The following is a 10,498-nucleotide window of genomic DNA, read 5'->3' as shown; positions in this document are numbered from 1 at the left end:
TCTTGAAAGAAAGAAGAAAGAAAGAGAGGAAGGAAGGAAGCAAGGAAGCAAGGAAGGAAAGAAGGAAGGAGAAAGAAAGGAAGGAAGGAAGGAAGAAGAAAGAAAGAAAGAATCATAAAAAGAAAGAGAGAGAAAGAGTGTNNAAGACTAGGGCTTAGTGAGGTTCAGGCACCGAGCCAAGACTGCATAGCTGGTAAGTGGGGAATCCATGAGGTTCAATGGCTGAGCCAAGACCACATAGCTGGTAAGTGGGGGTCCACAATGTGAACTCAGGTCCAACTCCAAGCACTGTTTTTGATCATTCCATGCCACTTCATGAATACTCTTCACCCCATCTCATCTAATCCTCACAGTGACAGCAAAGCTGCCAGGTAGGTTGTATGGTTTCCATTTTCCAGATGAGAAAATTGAGTCTCCAAGATACAGCTACAGTGATAATTTACCAAGCAAGGACCAAAACTCAGTGTCACTGGGTTTGGGGCCATAATTGTCATTACTGAACATTCCAGGACTATTGTAAAATACGGGGAGCATACAGGATTAGAATTCTGGAGACAAAAATGAATAAATTGCTACAAGCTTTTACTCTCAGGGAGTTTTCAGGAAACCTGGAAAAGAATCTACCCCTTTCCCAGTTCCACCAATAACATAGATGCATTCCTGGCCCTTCTGTTTACCCCCCCTTCTTCTTCCCTTTCTTCTCCTACCGATCTTCCTACTTCTTATGTTCCATAAATGAGTGAATCCATATGATAATTGTCTTTCTCTGTTTGACTTATTTCGCTTAGCATTATCTCCTTTAGTCCTGTCCATGTTGCAGCAAATGTTGAGAAATTGTTCTTTTTGATGGCTGAGTAATATTCCATTGTATATATGGACCACATCTTCTTAATCCAGTCATCTAACAGAAGGGGGAATGAACCATGAGAGACTATGGACTCTGGGAAACAAACCGAGGGCTTCAGAGGGGAGGGGGGATGAGGGAATGGGATAGGCTGGTGATGGGTATTAAGGAGGGCATGTTTGCATGGTGCACTGGGTATTACATGCAAGTAATGAATCATGGAACTTTACATCAAAAACTAGGGGTGTACTGTATGGTGACTAACATAATATAATAAAAATTATTATTAAAAATAAAAAATATCTGATTAAAAACAAAAAAAGATGCATTCCTGGTCATAACAATGTTCTCTCTCTTTCTGTCTCCCTTCCTTTCTGCCTCCATCCCTCTCTCGCGGCTTTCAAAATGCATGTAGTCTGAGAGAGGTAACATGGCAAGGCATCATCAGTTATTCACATCACAAAATTAAGAAGTACAAAAGGACCAGGAAGAGACATGTGGAAATGGGGGTTGAATGAGTAGGGGAGGATCAACCGTTTATGGGGTGCTCTGGGACTATCAGAAGCTAGGCTTGTATAACACCAGAAGGAATACAAGGAATCCCTTTGTTAACCCAAGTTCATCTGGGACCTTTTTGCCCCTGGGGCTCCAAGACCCTGTGGAACATGCCCAGGCCCTCCTGAAAATGTCATACCATCGGTTTCTTGTCACCAGTGGAGCAAGGAAAAGGTGTTCCCTGGTGTCTGGGGTTGCCTTGGGAATGACAGTGGGCAAACTAGCCCTGCAACTGTTCCAGACAAATCCCTGTGATCATTCATATGTGACCTCTCATGTAGGAGCAAGACATTGGGCAAATGTCCTGGTGGGACACCATCCAGTATCATAGCAGAGTGTGGGGCCACTGGGAGGGTCCTGGGCCTGAAAGTCCTGCCCTACTCTCCATGTGACCTCAGACAAACCCCTTCCCCACTGTACATCTCAGTTTCCTCATCTGTGAACTGGGAGAAGTAGTGGGCCCTCTTCACAGTTCTCAGCGCATGTGCTCTGTGTCTCTCTCTGGCTTGTGCCTAATCCCCGTGCCTCTCCCCATCCACACAGGAACCTTCGTCTCCACAGTTCCATCTCCTCCTGGAAGAATGCAGCACTCCTGCTGCTTCTCTCTCTCTCTTTGGAGGAGACCACATCATCTCCAATCAAGAGAGTCAAACGTGGGTTCAGAGAAGCTGCAGCCTCCCCTCCTTAGGAGCCCTCCTGGGACTGAGGGTCAGACAGGATGCAAGGACTTGTGTTGTATGAGGTCACTTCCTCTGTGGCTTCAGAGCACTAGTTCTACTCACCCACCCTGGAACCTTCAAATCCTTCCTTCATCTGTTCCCTCTGTATTATTTCCCTAGCTTTATCTGGTATGTGTCTTTTCCAAGTTTAATTTTTTTTTTTAAGTGAATCAGTCACTAGGCAGGAGCCCGAGAGCAGAGAACAGGGAGGAGGTGGTTGCACAAGTGGAGGAGAGAGATGGGATGACGTTAGGGGCTGACCTGGAAGTGGTGGCCAAGAGGGGAAGCCATGGGGCTTGGAGAGAGATTAGGAAGTAGAACTGGCCCAAGTCCATGACTGACAGGATGCTAGGGTGAAGGGGAGGGAGGAGTGAACCTCAGGGTTCTCATGGCAGCCTGGGGGACTGTTGATGCCAAATATAAAGATGGGAGCAGAGAGAAGGAGGCACTGCTGAGGGATAGGGAGACACTAAAGCTGATTTATACATGTGGGCATAGATGTCTTATGACATGCCCAGATGTATGTGCCCCAGGTGGCTGGATATGTTTCTTTAGCTTGGAAGTGAGAATAGGTCTGGAGGGAGGCATAGGTATCACAGTTAGCAACATGGGAATGAATGCAGGAAGTGTGTGTCAAGTAATGACAGCAGAGAGCTGAGACCCAAACTCCAGGGAGCTTCCCCAGTACCTGCAGAGGAACCCACAGGGTGTGTGCATTTGGGGAGGAGACTGCACAGACAAGGTAATTAGCTAAGGAGGGCTGACTGGGAGGGAGGAGGGCTCTAAGTGAGAGCTGAAGCTGACACTGGGGCAAGGAACTTCAATGGCTAAACCAAAAAAGGTTTACATGCCTCAGAAGCAGAAAGGGGGTAGGACTGACTAGAGTCTACACTACTGAGAGGACATTTGTCTTTATAGTCCAAAGACTTGTATGTCTTTTTACCTCTTTGGTGGTGTCCCTATTTGATTCCCTTTACTCTCTCTGTGCCCAAACCTAGAACAGTAGTTCCCAAGTAGCAGCCTACATCATGGTGCTCAACTGTCTGTTTTGGTGTCATTGGAGGCATTTTAGATGATGTACTATACCTTGGCTATTTGAATTAAAATTTTTAAAAAAGAGGGAAAAGAATTTAAGTCTCTAGGCTTCACTTTCTAGAGATTCTGATTCAGGCCATAATCTGTAGTTTTTAAAAGATGCACAGGTTTTTTCAATGTGCACTCCAGATTAGAAACCATAACTCTTCTTAGCATCAGACGTCCTTGGAGAGTGCATGAAGGGTGGTATGATGGGTCAGAAATATAGCTGAAAAGTACTAAAGGTCTCAGTCGACAGTGTTCAGGTATTCTGGAGTGAGTCTTGGATTGAGGTCTTGACACAGCCCTCATTCACTGTATATTCCCATCTCACTTAATTTTTTTTTAACCTGGGAAATTAGGAGGGTGATACTAATGATCACTGTGGTCTTTCCAATTCTAAACTCCTCTAATTACAAGACTAATAGTACCCAAAAGAATCATGCCTCTCTGGTCAGATGTCAGGTGTGGTGTGTCAGGTTTCTCTGCTCAGGTTCTCAGCAGGCTGAAACCAGAGTGGCAGCCAAAGCTGACATTCCCATATGGGACCAAGGGTTCTCGGTGACACTCACTGGCTGTGGCAGAATCATTTCCTTGCAGTTGTACCACTGAAGCTGCTTCCAGAGGCCACCTTCAGTCCAGGGCACCTAGTGCTCTCTGTCCTCGAGGCTCCTAATAGCATGTTGGGTTCCTCTCACACTTCGAATCTCTCTTATCTCTTCTCTATTAGTCAGAGGGCAAACTCTTCTTTTTAAGAACTCAACAGCTTAGGTCTGGCCCAGTCACATAATCTCTATATTTTAAGATCAATTAACTTGGGACTGTAATTCCATCCATGCAATCCCTTCACAGCAGTACCTAAATTCATGTTTGATTCAATAACCAGAGGATGGGAACCTTGGGGATGCAACTTTAGAATTCTGCCTCCCACAAGCTCAGAAATTATAAAGCTATGTCCAGCCCTAAAAAGGGAGGAAGCAAACCCATATCTGCCAAGCTCTTCCCATGTGCCAGGCACCGTGATGAGTGCATACAGGCATCATCCTCCTTAATTCTTAGAAGCAGGTTGTATGTAAGGTGGAGATTGTAGTTGTCATTTTATTTTTTTAAAAGATTTTATTTATTTATTTGACAGAGAGAGAGACAGCCAGTGAGAGAGGGAACACAAGCAGGGGGAGTGGGAGAGGAAGAAGCAGGCTTCCAGCAGAGGAGCCTGATGTGGGGCTCAATCCCAGAACACTGGGATCACGGTCTGAGCCAAAGGCAGACGCTTAACGACTGAACCACCCAGGCGCCCCATGTAGTTGTCATTTTATAGATGGGAAATGTTGGACTCAGGAGGAAGATTTTTTCCTCAAGATTATTTACCTAGTTGTGTTGGACTCAGGCTCCCAAGCCAAGTCCATCTTATACTGCTCCTCCCGTTGCCCATTTCTGTCCCCTTTAGGGGTAATTAAGAAGTTATATAGGGAACTCAGGTTGGTCTTGATTTCACAAGGAGTCAGGGGCCCAAATCAGGCCTCATGACTCCTATACTCCTATTTCCATGATATATCTACCACTCCTTACTAATTAATTTCCCCTATCAACAAAGATTCTGAAGGCAGAGGAATTGGGCATTAACATATTAAGTTTCAAGAGGAGAGAGGAGCTCCTGAACTTAAGGTAAGGCCCTTGTTCCCTATCTAATTCCCTGACATGGAATCTGAGATGCTTCCCCTTCAGTTGACCTGAGCACGGATTCCTGATTCAGATCAATCTAAATGAGCTATGAGTGGTGAGAGGCAGACCCAGCTCCTAAATATAAGCAGAGGGAGAACTGAGGGTGGAAGGTAGAAGAGAGGGCTGGTAGAATGTCACTATTTACCTTTTCCATGGGAGGAGAGCTGAAACCCTCAAGGGATGTGAATTTGGACATTGCTTTCTTGCAGAGAAACCAGGAGTGTGCCCCCAAGAGAGGGTCATCTGTATGACTAAAGTTCCAGACTACTGCACAACTGATTGGCAGTGCCTAAACCACATGAAATGCTGCTCATTCGCCTGTGGGAAAAAGTGCATGGATCCATTCCAAGGTAGTAGACCCCAGGCTGAGGGCACAGGTGCCTTTTCAGGTGTCTTACTTCCTGCTCCATCCAGAACTGGTTGAATGATTCCCTTGGATTGTAGGACAAAGAGGTCAGGGTTCATGCTTTTCTCTTTCTCTAATCAGATTCCCAACCCTCAAGTACAAACAATGAGTCCAGGCATGGTGGATGTCAACTGGAAAATATTGATGATAGTCTTCTTTGATCAAACATTCAAACATTCACAAATAACTAATACTTTTTGCATGATCACTAAGTGTTAAGAGACTATTGTTGGCACTGTGGTAAATACAAACCTCAGTCAGCTTAGATGCTGGGCTTGGATTTGGACTCTGTGGCCTTCAAAGAGGTTTTCTGAGGACTCAAAGTATAGAGCATCTCATAATAGGAAATATTATATATACACATTTTCATTCATTCACTCATTGTTGTTATCTATTGTTAATGTCCTTTAGTCAAAGACCATCAGGAGCACACCTGTAGTTGAACAAGTTGGATTTATTACTCATTGCACTGAGAGAGAACATTCACCAGAGACAACCTGAGGGATCTCAGTAAGAAGCTGTTGGAAATAATCTACTATAGGATTGAGGCTTTGATTGGGGAATTTGGGGAGTGGATTTGCTCTACATTGGGTGATGTCAGAAAGTCAGGCAATTTTGTGATGATCTCAGGGAATCTTATCTACAGAGAGGGCAGGCTAGACTGAGGATAAAGTTATAATGGGTAGAGAAGGATAAAGTTATAATGGGTAGAGAAACATAAAGCACTCATAGGTGTTTGGTATTTTGTGGGTTTCACAATACCGTCTTTTAGTCTACCTTTATGATGGTCCCAGAGAGACCCTGTTTGATGTTGATGTCCTGTGACTTGTCTATATCTGACATGGCTCAGCTGTAAGCATCAGATCAGCTTCCAGACATGAGAGGCTGCTGTTTTTCTTTTTTCATGTTTCATTCCTTCTATGTGCCAGGTGCTTTGTTAGGCACTTTGGATATAGTCGCTGAACAAATCTTACCTCACAAAGCTCAGGGCCTTAGAGAAGAAAGATCAGCTCCATATTTGTAGGAGAGCTAGGCTAGAACTTTTATTGACAGTGGCTCTCTCTATGACTTGTATGGTCATACCAAGAATTGTGTAAAAGCTGAGAGCCTGACCCTTTCTATTTTTCCCTACCCTTTATGTTCTTCCCTTTCTGCTTCCCTGTGTTCAGAACCCTGCATGCTACCCTCAGACAAAGGACAGTGTAACGTTAGTCTCTTGCGCTGGTATTTTGACTTTCAACGTCAGTCCTGCCAACGCTTCAAGTATGGAGGCTGCCATGGGAATGCCAACAACTTCATCAGCATTGTACACTGCCAAATGGCTTGCTCATCAACTGGTAAGGCAATCTGAGATATTAGTCTAACCAGAATTAGTATACCAGCATAGTTATATGGTCAGGCTTTGAAGTTAAACTGCCTTGGTTCAAGTCAACTCTGTCATTCACTGATGGGTGGTCCTGGGTCAGCTGAAGCTCAGCATTCTTGTCTATAAAAGGGGGATAATAATAGCATTTACCTAATGGAGTTGTTGTGCCAGAAAAATGACACAGTGCACATATCCATTGAGTAGTACCTGGGGACTCACCCAAGAATGAAGCATAAACAGGTCAGGTCTGGACTCCTAAGAAGTAGGGGTAGAGCATGGAGTAAGTGAAGAATAGGCTGAGGTGAAGGTAAGGGCTGTGGATTAATTCCTACTATAATGACAACCACCAGTAACAGTGTCTTACAGAGGTAGGTGCCAGATAACCCAGATAAAAATCCTCCTTGTTCCATTTACTGCAAATTTCTTCATCTCTTGGAGGTGCAGTTCCCTCCCCTGTAATACTGGAATAACAGCAAAGACCTCACTGAGTTTTTGGTCGATTATATATGATCAGAACAAAAGGATTTGACATGGGGGCTGGTCAGTAGTGTGGGTTTGCTAAATGGTAGAACTCCAGGTGGTGAACATTGATGTTCAAATACAGCACTGTATGACTTACAAGGCAACACTAGATCCTTGCTTTCAGAGTCTGGAAAGCAGGCAGAATAATGTACCATCACCTCCAGTATACAGACAAGGAAACAGATCAGAGAGGTAAAGTTACTTTCCCAAGGATTCACAGTAGGGCAGGGGTGGATCTGTAATTTATTTCTGTAAGTCCATTGGGCCTGAATAGCAAATGCAGTCTTGTGGTCTAACCCTTTGCAGGAGGCTTTAAGGAATCATGGCACTATGTGTTAGACCTTGGCTGACCCTCAGAAGCAGCAGGAGGAAGAAGGCAGGGAAATGGGCTTGGGCAGGTTTGGGGAAAATTTAGTTTGGGGCTCACGAAGAACCTAACAATAGCTCTGAGGGTCAAACATACCACACTCTGTCAGAGTCTGACTTGAGGGAGATGGAGGAGAAAGAGAAGAAGAAGAAAGAGAAGGAGAAGGAGGAGAAGGAATAAGAGAAGAAAGGAAATACTTTCTGCCCTTGAATTTGCAAGTAGATAATGACAATAGGAAACATGCACAAAATCTGAAAGAATTTATTTCCACACCATCTATGTCCTAGTGACCCACACAGTTGTAACCCCTGTCTGAATTTGACTTCCAAACTCCAACTGCATACTCTACTCCTTCATCTCAACCTCACAAACAACTCACATTTCACTTGTCTCAAATGGAACTCCTCATTTTTGCTCTGCCACCTCAATTCTGACCACTTCTTACCACGTCTTCAGCTGCCACCCCAATCCAGGAACCTGTCTTCTCATCTGGAGCTTCAAAGAAAAAGCTTAACTCTCTTTCTCCTACATCCCATGAGATGCTGAGGCATTCCATTTCTCCACAGCCTACCAGAGGTAGTCACGGTAGAGTGAACCAAGTCACAGAAAGACACACTAGTTTCAAAGGGGGAGGGAGGTGTTTGAAGGGTGTGAGATGGGGTGGGGTTTGATGGAACTCACATCTACTCTTGTTTTAGTCAAGAAGGGACAGTGCCCACTCTTCCCTTTCAAGGACCGTATGGAGTGTCCAACTTCATGTAAGAGTGACTTCGATTGCTCCGAAACTGACAAATGTTGTGAATCCATGTGTGGCTTTGTTTGTGCCAAGGCCTGGACAGGTGAGGACTGGGGATATACCTCCCAAAATCTTTGGGACATATGCTAAGCATGCCATGCTGTCCCATGGAATGGGGATGCCCCTTTGGTTGACCTTAGATATCTCTTGGAATTTTTCCTTCTTTAATGCCCAATCACTGCTCTTGTGTTGTCCTCCTGATTTCAGGAAACCATGGTGCTAGTCTTCAAAGCCAACCATGCACATTATCATTCCCTATTTTTCTCCACGAGAACTTATTTAATTCTGAGTCTCATTCTTCACTGACTGACAGGTGACAATATCCACTTATTCATACAAAAAAAATGATAACCATTAGGTACATTCCTAATAAACCCTTATGTCTACACAGAACTTCACAACATGTACAGCATATTCATATCCTGAAAGGTATGCTGAGGAAAAGATGAGTAGCAAAATGCTGTTGGGGCAGAAGTGAACTCTGGAGCCTCTGAGGCTACTGCTCATTTCCTAACATAGTGATGGGATAGTATGGTAATGTCCCAGGGATTCTTAGTGTTTTGTGGTGTATACAGCACGGTATGCTGGAAGGAACCCAGGGCCTTGCAACTGACTCAATTCTTCTACTTGTTTTCTCTATGGCCATAGACAAGTCACTTGCCCCTACATGATCCTCAATTTCTACAATTTATCAAATAAGGACGTTCTAAGTGCTGTCTAATAGTCCTTCTACCTCTGGTACTCTGGGATTTGATAACCCATATTCACTAATTCTGTGGGGATCAACAGAAATCCTATCAGATTGTCCAAGTCAGAGATGGCAAGCCTTTTTGGTACTCCTCAAATTATTAGCCACTGAGAGTTGATACTCTGCCTTATGCATTCTATTGTTACTCTGGGGGGAAAGGTAAGAGACTTAGTCAGAATAAAACCCTATTTAGGGTTCCCCAAGTTCCCCCAATCTATGATCAAGTATTTCAAGTTCAAGTGTCTTATTTTATCCCATAAAGTCAAATCAAGTTTCTGCCCACACAAGCCCATCAAGTGTTCCAAGATTGATAGACCCAAGTGCCTGCAGGATCATGATTGCCCAATGTTACAGAAGTGCTGTTCACATTGTGGACTGAAGTGCCTGGAACCTCAAAATTGAAGAGTAAGTGAAAAATATTATCATTGATCTAATTAATTATGAGTAGCATAATAAAAAGCTATCAATTTTCTCTTCTATCCAACTACCTTCCCAACTTGTCTTATGAAGTATAACAATATTTAATGGGGTTACTTTGATTTTATATATAATCATATCATCTTAAAATGATGAGAAATTTGACTCTTCTTTATTCCAATTTCATGACTTACTTTGTTTCCTTGCCTTTTTTATAATAATTTTTTATTATGTTATGTTAGTCACCATGCAGTATATCCTTAGTTTTTGATGGAATGTTCCATGATTCATTATTTGTGTATAACACCCAGTGCTCCATGCAATATATGCCCTCCTTAATACCCATCACTGGCTTATCCCAATGCCCCACTCCCCTTCCCTCTGAAGCCCTCAGTTTGTTTCCCAGAGTCCACAGTCTCTCATGGTTCATTCCCCCTTCTGTTTGCCCCCTCTTCATTCTTCCCTTCCTTCTCTACTGATCTACCTATTTCTTATGTTCCATAAATGAGTGAAACCATATGATAATTGTCTTTCTCTGCTTGACTTATTTCACTTAGCATAATCTCCTCCAGTCCCGTCCATATTGCTGCAAATGTTGTGAAATTGTTCTTTCTGATGGCTGAGTAATATTCCATTGTATATATGGACCACATCTTCTTAATCCAGTCATCTGTTGAAGGGCATCTCGGCTCCTTCCACAACTTAGCTATTGTGGACAATGCTGCTATGAACATTGGGGTGCATATGGCCCTTCTCTTCACTATGTCTGTATCCTTGGGTTAAATACCCAGTAGTGCAATTGATGGATCATAGGGTAGCTCAATTTTTAACTTTTTAAGGGACCTCCGCACTGTTTTCCAAAGTGGCTGTACCAACTTGCATTCCCACCAACAGTGTAAGAGTGATCCCCTTTCTCCACATCCTCTCCAACATTTGTTTTTTCCTGCCTCGTCAATTTTTGC

The 10,498-nt window shown here is 43.6% G+C and overlaps 1 protein-coding gene across 1 annotated transcript; it reads left to right on the top strand.

Annotated features, from left to right (window-relative positions):
• The first annotated feature begins 315 nt into the window (after positions 1 to 315).
• WFDC8 (WAP four-disulfide core domain 8) lies at positions 316 to 9,521 on the top strand. The gene is made up of 6 exons (XM_008698229.2): positions 316 to 371; positions 1,853 to 2,052; positions 5,124 to 5,264; positions 6,490 to 6,657; positions 8,274 to 8,414; positions 9,382 to 9,521. The coding sequence occupies exons 1-6, from the start codon at positions 316 to 318 to the stop codon at positions 9,519 to 9,521; spliced, it is 846 nt and encodes a 281-aa protein (XP_008696451.2).
• The last annotated feature ends 977 nt before the right edge of the window (positions 9,522 to 10,498 follow it).

This window comes from Ursus maritimus, unplaced genomic scaffold, assembly GCF_017311325.1.
Source record: "Ursus maritimus isolate PB19 unplaced genomic scaffold, ASM1731132v1 scaffold_22, whole genome shotgun sequence".
NCBI classification, from domain to species: domain Eukaryota; kingdom Metazoa; phylum Chordata; class Mammalia; order Carnivora; family Ursidae; genus Ursus; species Ursus maritimus.
This window is presented reverse-complemented; position numbering and strand designations above follow the sequence as displayed.

Coding starts and splice junctions, on each gene's coding strand:
- WFDC8 (XM_008698229.2), top strand. CDS start 316: ATGAATACTCTTCACCCCATCTCATCTAATCCTCACAGTGACAGCAAA. Junction 372..1,852: donor AGTGACAGCAAAGCTGCCAG/GTAGGTTGTATG, acceptor AACTGGGAGAAG/TAGTGGGCCCTCTTCACAGT. Junction 6,658..8,273: donor AATGGCTTGCTCATCAACTG/GTAAGGCAATCT, acceptor CTCTTGTTTTAG/TCAAGAAGGGACAGTGCCCA.